Consider the following 19506-nt stretch of genomic DNA (forward strand, 5'->3'; position numbering starts at 1 on the left):
TGGAGACGGCTGGTGGGGTTGCAGCGCGCGCAGCAGCATGCAGTCGCGGTGTCATTGGCCCCTGCCTGCCAGGGGATGCTCAGGGAGGCACAGGGAGGCACAGAGAAGCCGTCATGGGCCCCACCCGCGGGGCCCACCAAGGGTGCATCCCAGGTTCCAGGTTGCCAGGGCAAGACAGGCAGTTTCTGGGATGGATGGATGCGTCAGGTACTTTCAGGTTTGCGGCCACAGTGCCTGCAATGTGCAAATGACGGGGTGCTAGTGCTGCCCTGTGCGCGCTGGATGGCTGAGAGCGCACAGCGCACCGCCCGCCGCCCGCCCAGGCCGGTCCACAGCACGAGCGACCACTGGAGACGCGCTGGGTTCCCCTGAGCGCCCGTCGATACGGCGTGCAGATCTGCAGCGGCTGGGCGCTCGAGGTCGCAGACGGACGGCCGGGACGCATGCACCTGCGACACCGCGACATGCGCGGGCGCGCTCACTCTGGGCGACATGCGGGGCCGCAGGCGTCGCATTCCGCTGCCAATATCTGCGTTCGTCAGATTGGGTTTATTGACTCTGGGGTGATTGACTTTGAGGGCGATCCTCGGAGGACCATGGTTTGGCGACATGTTGCATGCCCGGACTGACAGACGGGAAACACGGAACGTTTCCAGAGCAGTGATGCTCCGCAGTTCCTCTGGACCTGGATGGATGGTTGATGGGTGCAGACGGCTGTCACCGCCTCAGCCCAGGCTTTCATGGTGGGACGCCCCTGGCAAGCGAAGCCCTCCAGCTCCCTGCATCCTCCAAGGTTCCCAGCGGGCACCTTCCAGGCAAGCCAGGTTACCTGACACCGCTGGACGGTAGGTGGCCGAAGAGGCGCTCGACAGCAGGCCCAGGACCCCCTGCCAGGGCGGCCGTGGCGCGCCAAGGGGCCTAAATCGCGGCACTCATCCACTGCGCCGCCTCTCCAGGACGTTGGTGAACTTGCCCACGTTTTCGTGCCACGCCGCATGCGACCTAGTGGCCGACCGCCGACAGCAGGCTATCAGTTGATAAAGCAGAGTCTCGACTCCTGCCGCCCATGGCACCATCACCACTTGTTGGCAACGAACGGCATGGTCCGTAATCCTTCCTCTGGACCAGGCTCTCGACTCAGGTTGTCAGTGAGCGTCGCCAGCTTTTGCCGTCCTTCCGACGCAACGGGGTCAGCGGCGCAACCGCGGTGGCGACGGACGGACGGCCGGCCGGCCGACGCAAAAATAGAACAAGCCACCTTCAGGAACTGTCTCCTGTTACAGTGCCAACGCCGGATTCCACGGCGCGTTTCTCTGGCTGGTTCTACGGTGTCCGGGACGAAGGCGAGGCACTTTATTCGACACAGTGACGGACGGACGGGACAGACACATGACAGGCTCCCGGCTGCGGGTTGCAGCGCGTGCTCCTTGTCCTCGCCCGTTGATCGACACCCCCTTCGTGCCGTCCTGCCCGTTGCGTCAGGCAGATTGGCAGATTGACGCGCTCACAACCCCCTTTGAGTCGAGCCGTCCAGGGGGTCTCGGGGCGGCGCCGTTGTGCGAGTCCAGAAATTCACTCGCGTTGAACTCGATGCGATCGTCGCGGGCAGCAAATTGTCGCTTGTGGGCTCGTCGGTCGCCGCTGAGGATACGCTCATTTCCTTTTATCTTCGACCGACCACGGGCCAACCTGCGTTCTGGGGTCCTGGGTCCTGGGTCCTGGGTCTTGGGTCTTGGGTCCGCCACAAGCGCGCGTGTTGGCCGCCGGCTCGTCTGCCCTGTGTGTGTTTCTGCGAACGACGCCGACGACGCACCCGGCAGCGGCGCGACCTCGGTGTGCGGGCGCGGCGCGGGCACGGCACTGCACTGCACTGCACCATCGGTGCTCGACGATCCATTCCTCAGGCCCCCGATCGCAACGCCGCGCCCGTTCCCGAGACAAGACAATGGGCGACGTCGAGGACCGTTTTCCCCGTGCGGCGCTGTCCCACCACCCGCACGCAGCGTCGCCATGTCTCTCTCCCTCCTTGCTTGTTGTGCGCCCTGACGCGCGTTGCCGCCTCCACCGCAACGTCGAGGATGCGCCGCCGTGATTGGCGTGACTGGATGCTGGAGCCCAAGGGCACCAGATGGAAGACGGCGCCAGCAGGTACCCCGGAAGAAGCCAAGTTTTTCTGGTGCGCGGCATGGACCACCTAAGCTTTTTGGCGCACGCGCCAGGGGGAACCAGGGGCTGCCATGCGACAGGGGTGCCATGCCTGGGGGCATCTGCGGCGGCGCTGCCCACTGTTGATGGGGCTCCGCTGCCCCCCTCCCAATGAATGTCGAAGCGGCGGGGGCGAATGGTTCCTTCCAATCTGTGCTGAGCTGAGCCGTGCGGTGCTTGCCGTGCCTCCCAAAGCCTCCATGCCTCCTTCCACAGGTTTGTTGCTGTGCCTCCCGTCTGCGGTGCCGAGCGCAGGTGGGTGGGCAGGTGGGGCTCCTTGCGCCGAATCGCCGTGCGCCGCTGCTCCTGCCTCTGTTGGTGCCTCGTCAGCCCCGACGTCACAGAGGTTTCGAGTCTGGCAACCGCGACCCGCTGCCAGCGATCCGACTTGGGGGTTTGCGTGTACATTTTGGCACGAGGGTGTCGTCCGTACAGTCCGGGATACTGTATACAGTCGCGTCGCCGCAAGCCAGCCATCCAGCCAGCACTGCAGCGCCGCGCTGTCGTTGCACCCTCGGGCCTGTTATGGCACTTTGTTTTGGTCGCCCGTCACCCATCACTCGTCACCAATCGCCCATCGCCATCGCCATCGCCGTCGCCATCGCACGGCCGTGGTTGCGCCGCCAACGTGAAGCTCGACGTCGACATGCGCACTGCAGGTGCGTGCGTGCGCGCCTGCGTGCGTTCATGCACGCATGTATCTGTACCGATGCTCGATGTGTGCGCGACATCTGCCCGCATCCCTCTCTTGGGACGAGACCATGCCCGGCACGCTGTGTCTACGACGGGAGCACTTCAGTTCAGCAAGGGTTAGATATTCACCAGGCATGCAGCAGGCCAGGCCCAGGCCAGGCGTCTCCGCTGCTGCTAGCTTGCGGCTGTGCAGTCTCCCGTCCTCGACCCAGCCGAGAGCACACATGTTTCCCCCCTATCGCGGCGTCTCAAGCCAGCACGAGTATCAAGATGCGACGACGCAATGAGCGCTAGCGCAGGGGTCCAAGGGGGAGCAGCCGACCCACGAAGCACGCCATGTCCAATCCCAAACGTCAACTCAACGCCGCCTTTGAGAGCGATCGTCTCCGGCGCCGGTGTGGCGGCCGGGATGGAATATTTCATCTCTTGACGGCCCCGCCGCGGCCGACCGTGCCGACATGTGCGTTTTTGGGACTTGGACCTGTCCTGACCGGACTGATGTAGCACAGTTCGACGCGAACGAAACGCTCACCGAGCCTGCATCGCCTCACTTTGATGCTTGAGATTGCCGCGTCTCGGACGCCTGCGCCCCGGACGCGCACGCCTGCCATGATCATCGAACACGACAACGGCACGACGGCTGCGGCCGCGACATCTTCCGCAACCGCCGCCGCTTACAATTCGATTGCTCGGGCCGCCGTCGTCCCGTCCTCGCCTCCGTAGGATCCGTACAACGCACGCTGACCACCAGGCAAGGGTCGATTCGGCGTCCTGTTGTATCCGAAACGTCCGGACCATTTCGCCTACTCAAGTGCGAGGCACAGTCGTGACGAAGCTCCGAGGCCGAACGTCATACGCTCGTATTTCGACGTCACACGGCACGAAAAGAACGACAGAAGGCTGTCCAGAAATTGCTGTTGACGCGCTATCTCGATGAGACTGTGCTCGTACCGGGAACGACTGACTCAGGCGACTCGCCTTGATATCAGTCAGATATCCCGTCGCGTCACCACCCGCATGCATATGCACTGCTACTTCCTGTCTCCCCGAATCACCACGGCAGCACCTGGCCGTCGAAGCTGAGGAACTTGCCGTGCGTTGTGTTCAACGACAAACTGTCAATCTGCGGCCGGTCAATGCTGCGCCCAGCGAATACGAAATACACGTTTCATCATGCGAACGCACCTGCGCGAGGACATGTCTGGCGCTGTCCTCGACGGCCATGGGCGGCTCCTTGACGCCCACGGCATCTGCAAGGCTCTGGCCCATGTTTGTCTTGACCCATCTGTCGCATAGCATCAGGGTCAGTGCTCGTAGCTTGAACCGTCCGGGCTTGCTCGCTTACCCCGGATGAATGATGCCGACTTTGAGCTCGTCCTTTTGAAACTCGATGCTAATCTTCTTGGCAAGCCAATTGGCCGCCGCCTTGCTCATTCCATACGCTGCAGATGGGAAGCTCTCCATCTCGAGCGCCGCGATGCTGCCCACCGAGCTCGTGACCAGCACGAACTTCTTGCCGCCCTCGCGTGTGCTCTTGCTGAGGAGCGGCCAGCACGCCTGAAATAGCTTCAGGGGTCCGATGGCGTTGACCTCGAAGCAGAACCTCGCCGCGTCGGGGCTCGTGTCGAGCACGCTGTGGTATCCGGCTGACGCGCCCGCATTGGCGACCAAGACGTCGATGTGCGAAATTGAAATGGGTTTCTGCCCCTGTGCGGAGGCGGCGGCGGTGAGTCGAGTCACCAGCGACGTACTGTCGATGGACGGGTCGGCGTCGTCCAGGGGAAGCACGATGAGCGCGCTCGAGTCGGCCGTCGGGAGGGAGAGGAGTGATTGCGAAGTTTCGTCGGCGGGGTTGCGGACGGTCGCAACGACGGTCGTCGCGGGGCGGAGAAGAAGATCGGCTGTGAGCTGTTTCCCGATGCCTACATGCCGTCAGCGCGAGTGTTCCTTGAATCGCAAGTGTGAAGCTTTGTGCCGCTCATATCGCTACCTCCTAGCGTATTGTCGTGAAGTGATTTTTGGTTGGTGTGAGATCTACAGCGACCACTCGCGACAGCCACGGGCATGTGCTCGGCCCGCGTCGCCGTAAACACTCTAGAGAAGTTGCAATTTTAACACCGAGCATACCTTTGTTTGCGCCCGTAATGAGATACGTCATGTTGTCCGCCATTTTGAGACTGTTCGGCGGTCGTTGATTGAACCTGGCTCGCGGTGTAAGTCAAGCGTGTGCAGGTGTTGTAGGGTAGTGTGCGGGGGCGGGGTCAAGCGAGGCCCTCGCGCCCCAGCGCAACGCGCAGAAGCAACCTTGGGGGAGACCTAACTAGAAGTACGGGCGATGGGAGTAAGTTGCCTCCAAGCTTGCGGCTTGTTCCGTGTTGCTTTACGCGGTGGATGGGCGGGCGACTGCTGCTGGAAAGGGAGAATAAAATGGTGTAAGTCGTGGGTGCATGTGGTGTTGTGGCCCCGCAGAAATCGGCTGACGCTTTTATAGCCCGCTCTGTTCGACTTTGTCAGCGCTACGAGGCAGGTTGCAGCGTGCTTTGCTTGGCGGAACGGAGGGAAGGGAGGCGGACATGGAGACGCTGCTGCCTGCTGCTCGAGGGCCTTGATGCGGCATTCTGAAGGATTGGCTACTCACGAGAGGGAGCACCCCGGTGTGGAGTGTGTAGTCGTCGCGGCGACACCGTGCCGGAAGTTGAAGGCTTCGCCCCCCTTTTTGACAATTGAGTCGTTGGGCAGATGGACTGAGTGTATAAAGGTGATCGCAGGATATGGGGCGCCTTTTCCATGAGCAAACCCCCGGTGCGTTCTGCTCACGAGTGTGAGATCGACATGGAGTATCCCTTGGCAAGTCACAAGACCTTACCTTCACGGGATGTTGAGCCTGCGCAGCATCCGGCGCTGTGGGTTGGCCTTCTGGAAGCTATGCCGGCGGCATCATGAGTTTGCACTCGTGGGCAGCGACGATGCGCCCTTTGCTCAAAAGCGTCCTGACCTGGTATGTCAAGGGGCCGCGGGCGCAAGGCGGGACGCGGCCTGGCGAACTGCGATCCTCGCAGGTGTTGGAGTGCAACATGATTGAGCTCGCACCCTACGCCAAGCCATCGCGTGTTCCAACTGCAGCGCCGTTTGCCTCGACGACATGGGACGTCGCGGTCGATGCTCATGTCAACTGGCCACCACGGCGCCCGAACGGGGCAGACGGGCCGCCCTCAACGGAACCAGCGGACCCACCCGGCCGCCGCGCTCGGAACCCGCGCCGACCAGGCAGTGGGAATGCCGGGGTGGCTGTCGGATGCGCGCGCCAAGGCCGCCGCGACGTGATGCTGTCCGTCAATCAATCTTCAGGCTAATAAGGAGCATGCAGCCTCTCGGACGCACCGAGAGTAAGCTTGCGCCCTTTGCCTGTGTCTCATGGGTGCATTGATAATCCGTCGCGCAGGGCGCCTCGGTATCCCGCGCGCCCGTCCACAAGGGGTGGCGGCTCGGTGGGTCAATTGAGTTTTGGCCGATGAGAGAAAGCGTCGCTGGTTCCGTCGACACGAAGCTCTTCAAAGTTCAGCTGCCCATACGATAATACATAAACCTCGTGATCTGCAGCTGGAGTGCCAACAGTATTCTCAAGGAAACTGGAACACTCTTATCCCACGACCATGTCCGCACGTCCAACCGTCGCAATCGCCGGCGCGACTGGCAACCTGGGCGCCAAAATCGCCGAGGGCTTCCTCGAGCGGCCATTTCGCGATAGGTTCCTTGACGTCATCGTCCTGGCGCGCGCCCGCTCAGCCAAAGCCGAGGACCTCGTGGCCCACGGCGCGACATTGCGCGTGTACGCCGAGGATAACCTGAAGGAGGCGCTGGCGGGCGTCGACGTCCTGATCAACGCGTGCGTCTGAACCAGTCTGGTGTTGAGTGCAGTGCAGTGTGTGCATAACTCGGAGCGTGCCACAGAGCTGGCTAACACACGCGTTTGTTTCCCTCTCCAGCGTCGGCCCCAGCGGCCACCACTTCAAAGAGGCGCTCCTGCGCAGCATCCCTGGCTCCTCCGTGAGGCTCTATTTCCCGTCCGAGTTCGGCGTTGACCACTACGTGCACGACTTCCCGCACGACGAGTGGGACGCCAAGAAGGCGCACTTCCGGCTCGCGAAGCAGCTCATCCCCGACGTGAGTGTGTGTCGCGTCTACGCGGGCCTGTTCCTCGAGGACTCGATCGGGCCGTGGTTCGGCTTCGACACCAAGAACGGCAGGTACGAGGCCGTGGGGGACACGGCGCAGCGGACGTCGTACACGAGCATGCACGACGTCGGCAAGGCGCTCGCCGTGCTGGCATCGCGACCGGCGGACACGGTGCCGCCGGAGGTGCATCTCAGCGGCGACAGCAAGTCCATGGCTGAGATTGCCGAGAGCATGGGGGCGAACGGAGCCGGGCAAGTGCAGGTGACGAGCGTGCCGCTGGAGAGCTACAAGGCGGGCGTGCTAGCGAGGCCGTCACCGACGCCGGAGCGGTACCTGCGCTTCCTAATGGGCGAGGGCAAGATCGACCATTCGGCCGAGCGGATGGGCAATCAGAATCACCTGGTGCAGGTGGCCGGGGGCGGGTGGACGTGGAGGTCCATGGCACAGCTGGCAAAGGAGACGAAGGGGCGGCCGTGGGCTGACGCCGAGTGGCAGCTGCTCAGCTAACACGGCCGGCAAGGTCATCACTGATTATGAGCGTAACAACAACCGTGAGAGCAATCCAATGACTTGATTTGCCATTACTAGTTATTCGCTACATACTACATTAAGATGCTCATGGGTATTTCCTGCGTTGGGGGTTGTAGTCAAACTTTCGCCGAATCGTCAAGTGCAATGCGCGGTGGTCGTTAGTTTCTGCAGCAAGAGCCGAAGCACATGTCTGCTTCTAAAGACAGGGGTCAGCAAGGTCAACCATCTTCGGGGAGAAAGAACACTCACTCGCTTGGACTGCACTGTTTTCTTCAACTCGGAGGACGAACACCGCTTCTGGGCCGGAGCCCCTGATGCTGTTGTTAGTCCGTGTTGCCTGCATCAGTTGTGGGTTTGTCGGGTTGAAGTCAGGCAGCAACTCACTTAGGCGGTGTCTTGTCCTCGTCGAATGCCGTTGCGTCAGCAATCTTCTGGAGGCAGCGGGTCAAGAAACTGGGTGGCCGTGGTCGGTTAACCTCCGTGGCTTCATGTAGCCCTCCCCCCTGTGATGGAGTCGATTTTGTTGCGGACTGAGGCTGTGTTGCTTGGGTATATGATGGAGGTAGAGGCTGGTTTCCTTGTCTGCTAAGCCACTGTTGGTTGTACGCGGGAGGAGGAGGGCAGGCCTCACAGGTGCAGTGTTGGGGTCGCGGGCGCTGCTGCCGCAGGGCGGTGGGCGGGCTCAGCAAGTACCTGTCCATAATGTGATGTCTCGATAAGCTTCTTGTTCTTTGGCACCGGTAGAGAAAGCAAGTTCAAAGGCCTTTATTTGAGAATATAACCATTTAAATTGGCTGAATCACTCCATGTCTATATACACGTGCCGCGGACATCAGACAACGTGACGGACATGCTCGGCGAAAACTCGGTGACCCTTTCGCCGGGGCGCCACGGCCGGAGGTGGGTCTCCGTCCGGACCCACGCAGCTCCGGTTGGCCGTGCCCGCCCGCCTTCGGCGAAGACTCGACATCAGATAAGGGGGAGCTCCATCGATGCTATTGACCGAAGCTCGGCGGCAAACCACACCATGCAAAACGGCATGTCGTCAGCGGCGACGGCTGCTGCTTCACTGCAGCACCTCTTGCACGTGCTGCGGCAGGCAAAACGTCTCCGACAGGCCGGCCCAGTAGAAGCCGTTGAGGCGCGTCATGGCGAGCAGCAGCAGCGGGAACGCCTTGCTCTGGTCGCGCAGCACGCGGCGCCAGTTCTCCAGCATCTGTTTCGCCTTGAGGGCGTTTTCGGAGCTCGGCGCCTGGACGAGCAGCACCATGAGGAAGTTGGACACTACGGCGAAGCTGATGCGAGACCCTGCGCGGAAACGAGTTAGCCAAGCCATCGCACAGACATGGGAGCGGCATATAGTTAGTGGCGAGGGTGCAAGATGTAAACGTACAAGAATACCAAAACTCTCCAAAGTCGCTCGACGACATGTGCCACGTAAAATTGACGAGGTTGACGGCCCACGTCTGCGCCGCCTGGTGCAGCTCCTTGACCGTGGCGCTCGTGTCCGTAACGTCGTCCTCGAGGTGCAGCTCAATCTCCGGCAGGTCGGAAAAGTCCCAGCTAAAGTCCTCGAAGAGGAACCCCGTGTCTTGCAGCGGGCCCTGGTGCTCCTGCAGCGGCTGGTCGACATCTATGATCTGCGGCGGCGGGAGGGACCGCACCGTCGGGCGGAGCAGCGCGCGCCACACGTACACGACGAGCGTCAGGTAGGCAAAGTAGACGGATGCCGGGTACGAGTCGGCGTCGTTGAGGTTGGCGAGCCTCTCTGAGCGGAAGGGCTCGGGGACAGGGACGGTGGCGCGCCATGCGTTGAGGGCGTCGAAGAGGGGCTTTGCGGCCTGGATCGAGGCGGGCAAGTCCTCGGCGAGCTTTTGGCATGATCTCAAGGAACTGCGCTGGTCAGCAGGGCGAAACATAAGGCACACTGGAAAGCCACGGTACTCACTATAAAGACACCTGCACAGAGTCGGCCACGAGAGCCAGGCGCGCCATGTCCCGAAATGCCGCCACCGACTTGGCCGGCAACGCGCTCGCATACGTCAACGGATGGTGAATGTCAAAATCCGCGTCATCCAAGGCACTAACATCCCACTCATCCTGCCGTATATACGGGGGCCGCCCCATCAGCAGTGACAGCCACTTGTCCTCGATGTAGACCGCCCACCACAGCCGCCTCCGCAGCCTCTTCTCCCATGCCGGGATGCCAAACATGCGACACTCGAGGTGTAAGCCCAGACTGTGCGCAAGCCCGACGACCGTGCCCATGAAGGACCACACAAAGGCCGTGTCAGAAGCCGCGTACCGCCGACGGTCGGGGCCCGTCTTGTGCAGATACAGCAGTGCGGCTTGCAGCACCGAGAGACGTGGACGGTGCAGCTTGTCTTGCAGGCTGCGGTAGACAATGCGCCAGACGCGATCGAGGGGGAGCTGGTCGTAGATGTGTAGTACGGCAAGCTGGTCGTCGTTGACGGCAAAGGGAAGCGCTGAACCATACATGGCGGCGAGGAGGTGGACGGGGAGCGATTCCACCGTCGCCCGATCCGGTACCGAGTCGATGTGTGTCAGGCATAGCTGCGTGCGCGAGACGATGGGCATTATGGGAAAGACGTGTCTGTGGAAGCTGCATGTCATTAGCCAAGGAAGCTGAAGCAAGGTGAAGGAGTGTCCAGTGGCAACAGGACTTACAGCCGTATAAGCCTCACGCCGTACGCGGGCGGGACCAGCATGTCCAGCTCGGCCCGCAGCTCTTTGTCTCCAGCAACACGCGTCTCTCCCGCTGCGCTCTCGCACAGCTCATCCGAGCTGATCAAAAAGTGCACTGGAATCTTGTCGCTGGTCGGAACACCGCCCGCGTGGCGGAAGTGAAGCTTGTGGAACGTCCGCAGCCCCAGCTCATCGAAGCGACAGTGTCTCAGGAGCCAGGGATCCGACTCGGAAGATCCGCCGAGGAGCACGGCCGCGTGCCCTTCTATCTGATCTAGGCTTTGCGACAGTTGTGTCGATGGCCGGTGCGGGTGCAGCGCCGTCAGCACCGGCGTGCCGAGGGCATGAGTGAGGGTCCCGCGGTTGGGAAGGTGCGTCGTCGCATGCTGGCCGTGGACAGTATTATTGCCATCTCGCGACTCAGGAGCGGCAACTGCCTCATCCGCCGAAGAAGAAATAACCGAGGCGTGATGACTGTGGTGATGGTGCTGTGGGTGGTGCAGCCGCGCCGGGACATGAAAGTCTTGGTGGTGCTCTGGCCGGCCGACCAAGGGCGAACCGTTGCTGCTGCTGCTGCTACGGAGCTGCTGGCCTTCACACATCGACGACGGGGACCTGATGCCGTGCGAAGAAGAGAGAGCCCTCTGAGCCGCCTGGCCCGGCACCCTCTTGCGCGGCCTGCCCACGAAGGTGCATGCAAGGCTGCTCTGTCGGCACCGCTGGCATGGAGGTTGCCCGTCCTCGGTCTGGCACCGCAGCTTGCGCTCGCGGCACCGGTCGCATGGCCGCTGCCGCTTCTGCGAGCGGTAGGGACGGGTCGATCCGCCATGCATCGGACCGGGTTCCGGAACAGGCGAGGACATGCCTGCCTGCGTTCTTGGCTGATGGCTGGTCTTGGAAGCCGTCTCTTTCGCCGAATCAGTGCGCGGCGTGCGGTGGACGGGAGGGTATCTCTCTTTGTTCGCCACTACGCAGGCCTGCCACGATGATGCTGTCTGGTGTAAACGGAGCACCGACGGTCTCAATTCTCTTTCTGTCCCCTCTCTTGTGATCCTTTCGCAATGATGGGAAAATTTTCAGGCCACAGGTCCGGCCTGTGACCTGTTTGCTCGTTTGGCCGAGGCGGTAGTGTGTCATAGCCGGTGGAGTTGACAGCCAGACTATCGATGGCGGCGAATTGGATGCCGTGCGATGCAGAGGCGGCTCGGCGAAAGCGATCCACAGTTACGTCGACGGCTGGGCTGGCGGGCACTAACTTGATCGCACTGGAAAACAGGGCCCTCCCATTTGAGTCAGCTTCGGCCAAAGTGTTGATGCCCTCGAGCTTTGCGCCGCGATCGATCCGTGTACATTGATTGGCTCGGCCGATCTGCAACTCAATCACGTCAAAAGGCTTAGCTGGCATCGGGCCGGCAGTTGAGCGGCTCGGAGATTTTGGAGGTAGATTGCGTTGGTAATGGGATCAGGTGTCGGTTGGAGGACTCTGCCGCGGGCGACTATAAGAACCGTGGCCCTGAAGCTGCCAGCGTGTGCGGGATCTTCTCAGTCCATCAGGCGACGAGCAACAAGAAAAGAGAACTGCATCTGATAAGAACTGCAAGCGCTGTATCGTTAAACATACGCCCGAATCTCGATACGCCGAAAGCACACACAAAACATGTTCAAAAACATTGTCTCTTGGCTGAGACAGGACAACGATGTAAGAGTCCCTCCCAACTTCCCAGGCCTCGTTCAACGCGCCGCGCTTGCATGTACACTGACACCCACCCACCAGGACCAGCCACGCGAAAAGCACAACGGGTCAACGGCTCCCAACTCGGCAAACAATGACTTGTATGACTCCACATCCGACCCTGAGCAAGCGTCTGACCCGGCCGAGGTGCGGCAACAAAAGTCACAGTACCCCGAGGGCGGGCGGGCCGCCAACCTCGTCGTCTTTGGCAGCTTCTGCGCCATCATGGGCGGCCTCGGCCTCATGAACAGCATCGGCATCTACCAGTCCTGGATCTCCTCGCACCAGCTGCGCCACGTCTCCGAGGGCCAGCGCGGCTGGATATTCGGCATCTACAACTTCATGGTCTTCTTCTGCGGCATCCAGATCGGCCCCGTGTTTGATGCCCACGGCCCACGGTGGCTGATGCTCACGGGCCTGCTGCTGTACATCGCCACGTTTGTGTCGCTGGGGTTTTGCTACGCGTACTGGCACTTTATTGTCGTTGTAGGCATTGTCGCTGGGGCTGCGACGTCCATCGTCTTTGTCGTGCCGGTCGCGACCATAGGACAGTACTTCAACGTGAGGCGCGGAGCCGCGACTGGTCTCGCCATGTCTGGCGGGAGCCTCGGCGGTGTCATGTTCCCGCTCGTGTTTGACGCCCTGAGCGACCGACTGGGGTTCGCATGGACGACCCGCGTCATCGGCCTCATCACCATCGTGCTGCTTCTCGTCGGATGCGTCATGGTCCGCCCGCGCAGCAAGTTCCGAAAGCAGGCCCGGCGCGCCAACCAGAGCATCCTCCCAGACTTTAGGATCCTGTGCAGCCCGGCCATCTGCCTCGTGACCGCCGGTGTCTTCTTCATCGAGTGGGGCTTCTTCGTCGGGCTCGAGTACGTGTCGTCGTACGCGCTGGCCCACGGCATCAGCCGGCGCCTGTCCTACCTGATGGTCGTGTTCCTCAATGCCGGGTCATTCCCGGGCCGTTGGCTGCCGGGCATCGTGGCCGACAAGTTTGGCCGCATGAACACGCTGCTGCTGACCAACGTGCTCTGCATGATCTCCATGCTGGCAATCTGGCTGCCGGCGGGGAGCAACGTCGGCGCCATCATCACGTTTGCCGTGGTGTTTGGCTTTGCGAGCGGGAGCAACATCAGCCTTGTTCCAGTGTGCGTTGGGGAGTACTGCACAACTCAAAACTACGGCAGGTACTATACCACGGTGTACACCGTTGTCAGCGTCGGGTAAGTTCATGGCGTCTGTTCTTCAAACAAAAGCGTGCATGTGGGTTCACGAAACATGAAGCTAACCGAGTGTCTCAGTGCGCTCACAGGCGTTCCGATTGCGGGTGAGATAGTAAGCAGCAGCGGAGGGTCCTATCAGGGCCTCATCATCTTTGCCGGCGCATCTTACGTGGCAGGAGTCGTGTGTTTCGTCGCCGTCATGTGGCTGAACCGACGGCGCGAGAAGTCTTAGTGACGTGACAGGGCATAGACAAAAGTATTGATACCAGATAGAGGCATAAGGTTACGAGTAGCGGTCAACTCGGCCGAATTGACTTATGAAGTTAGTAAGAGCAAGCGCCGATGCTACACAGTGACTGGTGAGATGCGCTCCGAGGTGAGCCGGGCTCACAGCTGCGATGGGTTTGCATTGTTGGTCCTTTGCCGGGAATCCAGGATGACGTCAAATCCCGGCTCTCTCCCAGGTCTAATAGCGTACTTCATGGCTCAGCGGATACATCTTGTGCAAGCCCGGCCTGCATGCTCCAGTTCCCCAGGCAAGATAATGCAGCGGGCGCCGAGATAGGTTGCTCCGCATCTCAATGCTCAACTATCCGAGTCTGGCATGGTGGCCGGTAAGCCGCCCGAGACGATGCCAGATGGATGGACATGGAGGGCGGAGGTGGCGGCGGGGTTCGGTCTCCTCCCCCAGAGAGGCCCCGAAAAGCGAGGGGAAGTGGCGCACGCCTCATCAACGTCTCGGCCGTACTTCATACACCTTTCGGGCCCTACTCATCGTGCCTCATTCTGCTTCTGTCTTACTCCGTGTAACGTTACTGCTGTATTCTGTATAAGAGCCGCGGCGAACCCCCAGCTGCTTCACGGTCGGTATTACACCATCTATCAGTGCGGTTGTGCTTGAGCGCAAGATGGCAGTGAACATGGAGCAATCGGCAATCTACCCCAGCCTGCGGGGCAAGACCGTTCTTATCACGGGTGGCGCCGAAGGCATTGGCGCCGCGGCGGTCGAGCTCTTTTGCAGGCAAGGCTCCAATGTCGTCTTCCTGGACATTGCCGAGTCTTCTGCCCAGACTGTCTGCGACAACATCAAGGCCATTGAAGGCGCCACGCAGCCCGTCTTCATGCGCTGCAACGCCGCCAACCTCGACGAGCTCCGAGCCTGCGCCACCAAGACTCTCGAGAAGTTCGCACGGGTACACGTCCTCATAAACAACGTCGGCGCCGCCGGCCCCAAGACACGCGTGCCCACGGCAGAGGTGACACCCGAGTCGTTCGAGACCGACGTCAACGTGAACCTGCGCCACCAGTTCTTCCTCACGCAGGCCATCGTGCCGTCGATGCGGGAGCACGGCAGCGGAAGCATCATCAACATGGGCTCCATCTCGTGGAGACTGCCGGCGACGGGCTTGCCCATCTACACGACCATGAAGGCGGCCGTCATGGGCATGACGAGGACGCACGCGCGCGAGTTTGGCGAGTGGGGGATCCGCGTCAATAGCATCATGCCGGGCGCGATTGCGACGCAGCGCCAGATTGACACTGTCTTGACGCCCGAGTACGAGGCGGAGACGATGGCGGGGCAGAGTTTGAAGAGGAGGCTGCTTCCGGTGGAGGTAGCGAGACTGATGCTCTTCCTGGCCTCGGACGATTCGAGCGCAATAACGGGTGGTAGCCATGTCGTCGACGGGGGTTGGTGTGGCGATACTTAGCGAGCCCCAATGCGTTTGTTGTGGTTGGTCTGAGCCGAGGGCGAGGCTGATGAACGAGTCTCAAGTGCTTTCTTCTAATATTACCGCGAGGCTGCATGTGTGTATGGAATCACCATGTGAAACAGTGTTCTATGGGGGGAGGGCGCTTCACGCCACGATCCGTGTACGTCCACCTTCTGAACAGTTGCTCTCTTCGTTTACATAGGTTCTTCAATGTCGTAGCCAATTGCACAAGTGTTATTGCCAGCATATCCGATGCTCGAGGTAGCTTGCGCTTAGCATAATTCACCCAGCGTCAGGGGCATCGGGGCACGCGACTGATAGTGGCTGCGGACGAGCATCTGGCGTGGTGATGCGGCCACGGGATGAGGAATGGAGCAAAAGATATTCCACTTATAATTTTATACGAATTATTGAACTACAACTTAATCATTCTGACATTTGGAAATGGCAATCAGATCCACCAACTCATCCTGATACAACTCGGGAAAAATTTCCTCTGCATATTCCTTCCAACCTCTTTCAGCAGGACGCAGGACGAACTTGACAAATTCCCAGTATGCTGGATACCAACCGCTATCCTCCCAATCAATAATCCCTTTGACCTTTCCGTCCTGAACTAGAATGTTCCTAGGCGTGAGGTCACAATGTGATAGTACAATGCGATGGTCGGTTCGCAATCGCCGTGCGAAGGCTTCCCGCAAGACGGGAGGTGTCTGCTCATGCAAGCTAGAGAGCAGATATTCGTTGAAGCCTTTCTCATTCGTACAAAAGGGAGCATGGTATGTGAAGTGAAGTCTTGTGTCTCTTATCTGGGTGCCATCACAAGCACCAACGAAATTCGGGGGTGGAGGTACGGATCTGATTTCTTCGAGGATTACTCGAAGCTGCCGAGCAATGCCCGACTTCTTTTCGGCGGGCAAATCGGGCCATAACTTGTCGAGAGTTTCTCCCTCGATATAGCTCATGCGGATGTGCTTGACGCCATCAGAGTCCGTATGAGCGTCATGGACGGCCGGTGCCGGAATCCCGGCGGCCTCGGCGACCTTCAGCGCGTCCGCCTCCCCGATGGCGATGCGCTTCCCAGACTTGACGACGGTATTATCCGGATATAGTACGACCTTACGATTGAAGAGCTGGTGCAAGACGATCGCGCCTATTCGGTCAGTTGAAAAGCTGGCTGCCTGGATATGTTTTAGGTGAGACCAACCTTGCTCAAGCTCTTCGTCCGACTCCGATTCATCGGAGCATCTCGCCATTCCCTTGTCCTTCCTTCTTGCCCTCAGCTTGGAAATATACAGTGACTCGCCTGGTTGCTTGCCACGAGATCGCGACACCTTATATCTGGTTGAAGCGGAAGGAAAGTGCGCCGTGTCCATTGCCTGGGAACGCAGGTTGATGTGAGAGCCTGACGACAGCCCATGTCAGACGCTGGCGCCATTTCGGCCCTTCGCGGTTCCCCGCCTTGGCGGCGCGCAAGGTGGTGCAGATGGATAATCGCATATCATTGCAACCACTTGTCTCGTTCTTTGCGACACTCACGAGCGCTTTGCTGTGCTTAATTGATTGAAAAGGATGACTTTCCCCCGGCCGCAATGGATTTGGGTCCCGTGCACTAAATGAATGTTCTGCTCATGCGCTTATCGCAAAGCTGACGATTGGGAGTCCCGCTTCTTAGGCACCCCTTCTTCACACGATCCCCAGGCTTACAGCGAACGCAGCAGCACGACTGGCGGGCTTTAGCTGGAGCCTGGTGCCGCCGCCTGCCGCCTGATGCGAAATGACGAATGCTCTGCGCTTGGCGAAACAGCTCGACCATCGTGATTCGTGATTCGTGACCAGAACCCGCTCAACGCCCAACGCTGTGCTGTTTGCTGACTGGAGTCCTTCTCAACTCTTCTTGCACAGAAACCCAGAATTTATCGGCGGCGTCAACATGCACATCCTGGTTGAGATATTCGTTTTCCTTCTTAACCTTCTACCAACTGCACCATTCCTGCCCTCTGGTCGTCCCACAAACCGCACGAAAGGCCGACACACCCCGTTGTCACGAATGCTTGGGACAACAGCCTCCGCTCAGCCTGGTGCGTCACACCCGCCCGAAAACCATGGAGCGCAGGCATAACAGATGCTGAACGGTAGCGCCGGTCAATTCAAGGTGCACAAGCAAGAGTCGTCTGCGAAAGAGCCCTTCTGAGGCGGGCCGGTGGAGGCGGGGACGGCCAGTGAGCGGGCTGCCCATGCCTTAAGGAACGAAGTTCCGAAAGGATTTTTATAGGCCGCATTTTCACTCCTCAGGGTCGGCCAGATTTGAGAAGTTTAAACCGGCCTTCTGATTCGCTAGTTCAGTCGCTAAGTATTCCTGATTGCTTGCTGCCGTGCTCTGGAGTCAGTGCATATGCCTTAAAGCTGGCTGGCCGAGGCCGGAGCCACTGCCGGTATCTCCAAGCTGGCTGTCGAAGCCGGAGCTACTGCCGGTATCTCAAAGCTGGCTCTCGAGGTCGGAGCCGATGTATTTCTCAAGGTGCAGAGTCAAGACCACCGCGGACTTCGTTCCTCAAGGCTTGGTGTGCAAGGCAGAACTGCCTTGCATTCCCCTGTGCGAAATACCAGATGCACGTAATGGCAATGGGTCGACACGATCTCTACTGTGTTCTCGCTGTAACAACTTTCACCGTGATTGGTTGGGGATTCTCTGCTTTCTCACTCCTGAAGAGGTTGGAATGTGTACGGTCGAGCTTGTTATTTAGCCTCTGTCCTGCAAGGAGCGCTCTCGGGAGAGTGTAGCGAGTGGCCTTGACCCGCTGTGAACTCTGCACTCAAACCGACCGACTGTCTCGAAGAGATCCTTGTCCCTAAAAGACATTGCGGGCACATCTTGTTGTCGCCATCACACTCTTTATCGAACAATGCATTGTTCACTAATTGAAGCAAATCAGATAATGTATGGCTGCGAAATCTGATAGCGGCCAAGTGATCTGAAAATTGGATAAGACCCTTAGCCTATGTTGAATCAGGCTCTCCCTCTCCCTCTCGCGCGCGCGTGCGTGCTTGCTCGCGCTCTCTCGTTCCCCTCCCTCAGCAATTGTTTCTCTCAACGATGACATTCCAATTCTCGGCATGGAATGCCTGACCCGCGACTTCCATACCACCGTACGACCCAACGCTCTGCCAGCAGCGTTCGATGATAAACTCCGCTCCGTCGGCAATCATTCCGAAGTTGTCGAGCGACTTGGTGTGGAGATTCTACAAACGCGGTCAGCTAAGCTCAAGCTGTCCAGTGACATGCTTGCGAGATGCTTGAGCTCACATCATTGCACCAATAGATTGCGGCGTTATATGAGCAGCTGACCCGGCTACATTTACCTGGGCCTGGACCCTCAGTCGGGCGCCCATTTGTACGTCTCAAGTAACGAATGCCATCGACAATGGGGCCTCGATTAGTACCAGGCCAACGACCAAAGCAGTTGTAGAGATTGAACTGTGTGTCACGCCTGGCTTCTATAGTAGCGTCACGCCTCGAAATGTTGCGTTCTGGATAGTCAATATCCCAGCTGGGGTTTAATTTGATGAGCGCATTGCGGACTTCCTGAATCGTGCCATTGAGGGCTATCACAGGGCCACCCGGATACGCCTCTACCTCCCATTTCGGGATCACGAGTGGATATCCATCATGTGGAGAGACAAGGCCCAGAGCCTAATGGTAGTGTAAGTAGACTTCCTTCGAATCAATTTGGGCAGCACCAAGCAACGAACCTGTGAGAAGAGACAAGACAAAAGGTAGAGTACGAGGACCGATCTCATATTGAAACGGACAGTACAGTTCCAAGTTGGGTAGTGGGTAGTTCCTGATGAGTAAGAGGTTGTTGGCGACGACATTGACGAGAATGGCTTGCTCTTCTTTTAATAGAAAACAGAGAGCTGCAAATTGTTGAACATGTGCCCGCGGCCATGAACATCCCTTCACCGCGGTCGCACGGGGTCTGGTATCCGAAACTCAAACTCTGACGCACCAGTAGCTAACATTGAATGCACGGGGATACCGCGCGCGAAAGGCATGACCGACAAATGATCTGATGCCACGCTGATCCTGATCTGTCATGTCAGAACCAGTTTCTGCACGTACGCTGTACAAATTGTCGCTCAAGAGAGAGGGGCAAATAAAGTCGTGGCAAGCGATTATTTGTACTTGGCTCCTTGGCACCTGATGCTTAAAAAAGAGAGTTTAAATTATGGTCTCATATGACCGTGTTGTATACATCCTCAAAGACAAATTGAGCGTACAGAGGGTCCAATTGCCTTGACTGTGTGCATCACTTCATGTACAACTGTAACTCTGTGCGTGGAAATTCTTTATGGCTGCGATGCCGCTGCCCAGAAGGAGTCCACGACATTTTCCCTGTATAACTCTAGTCCTGTCGTGCCCTCTGTATGGAATCAAAAAGTACACATGACTGAGGGCATGAATATGCGCAGACACCACTTCGTGGTGCTGTGAGTTGGCTATGTTCTTGTCATGCAAACCCACCTC

General features: G+C 59.1%; 5 protein-coding genes across 5 annotated transcripts; 3 read left to right on the forward strand and 2 right to left on the reverse strand.

Moving 5' to 3' along the window:
- Positions 1-3949: 3949 nt before the first annotated feature.
- PLICBS_007946 (uncharacterized protein) lies at positions 3950-5068 on the reverse strand (the record flags this gene model as incomplete). Its single annotated transcript, XM_018324579.2, has 4 exons — positions 3950-4021; positions 4084-4183; positions 4244-4820; positions 5026-5068. The coding sequence occupies 4 exons, from the start codon at positions 5066-5068 to the stop codon at positions 3950-3952; spliced, it is 792 nt and encodes a 263-aa protein (XP_018177758.2).
- A 1483-nt stretch (positions 5069-6551) lies between these two features.
- PLICBS_007947 (uncharacterized protein) lies at positions 6552-7581 on the forward strand (the record flags this gene model as incomplete). The annotated part of the gene is made up of 2 exons (XM_018324578.2): positions 6552-6784; positions 6885-7581. The coding sequence occupies 2 exons, from the start codon at positions 6552-6554 to the stop codon at positions 7579-7581; spliced, it is 930 nt and encodes a 309-aa protein (XP_018177757.2).
- Positions 7582-8671: 1090 nt separating this feature from the next.
- On the reverse strand, positions 8672-11007 carry PLICBS_007948 (uncharacterized protein; the record flags this gene model as incomplete). Its single annotated transcript, XM_065601288.1, has 5 exons — positions 8672-8913; positions 8999-9498; positions 9554-10228; positions 10294-10697; positions 10912-11007. The coding sequence occupies 5 exons, from the start codon at positions 11005-11007 to the stop codon at positions 8672-8674; spliced, it is 1917 nt and encodes a 638-aa protein (XP_065457360.1).
- A 961-nt stretch (positions 11008-11968) lies between these two features.
- Positions 11969-13498, forward strand: PLICBS_007949 (uncharacterized protein; the record flags this gene model as incomplete). Its single annotated transcript, XM_018324576.2, has 3 exons — positions 11969-12010; positions 12086-13266; positions 13345-13498. 3 exons carry the CDS (start codon positions 11969-11971, stop codon positions 13496-13498), a joined length of 1377 nt encoding a protein of 458 aa, XP_018177755.2.
- Positions 13499-14174: 676 nt separating this feature from the next.
- PLICBS_007950 (uncharacterized protein) lies at positions 14175-14975 on the forward strand (the record flags this gene model as incomplete). Its single annotated transcript, XM_018324575.2, has 1 exon — positions 14175-14975. The coding sequence occupies one exon, from the start codon at positions 14175-14177 to the stop codon at positions 14973-14975; it is 801 nt and encodes a 266-aa protein (XP_018177754.2).
- Positions 14976-19506: the final 4531 nt, after the last annotated feature.

The sequence above is a fragment of the Purpureocillium lilacinum genome (genome assembly GCF_023168085.1).
Source record: "Purpureocillium lilacinum CBS 284.36 DNA, scaffold_6, whole genome shotgun sequence".
NCBI lineage: Eukaryota > Fungi > Ascomycota > Sordariomycetes > Hypocreales > Ophiocordycipitaceae > Purpureocillium > Purpureocillium lilacinum.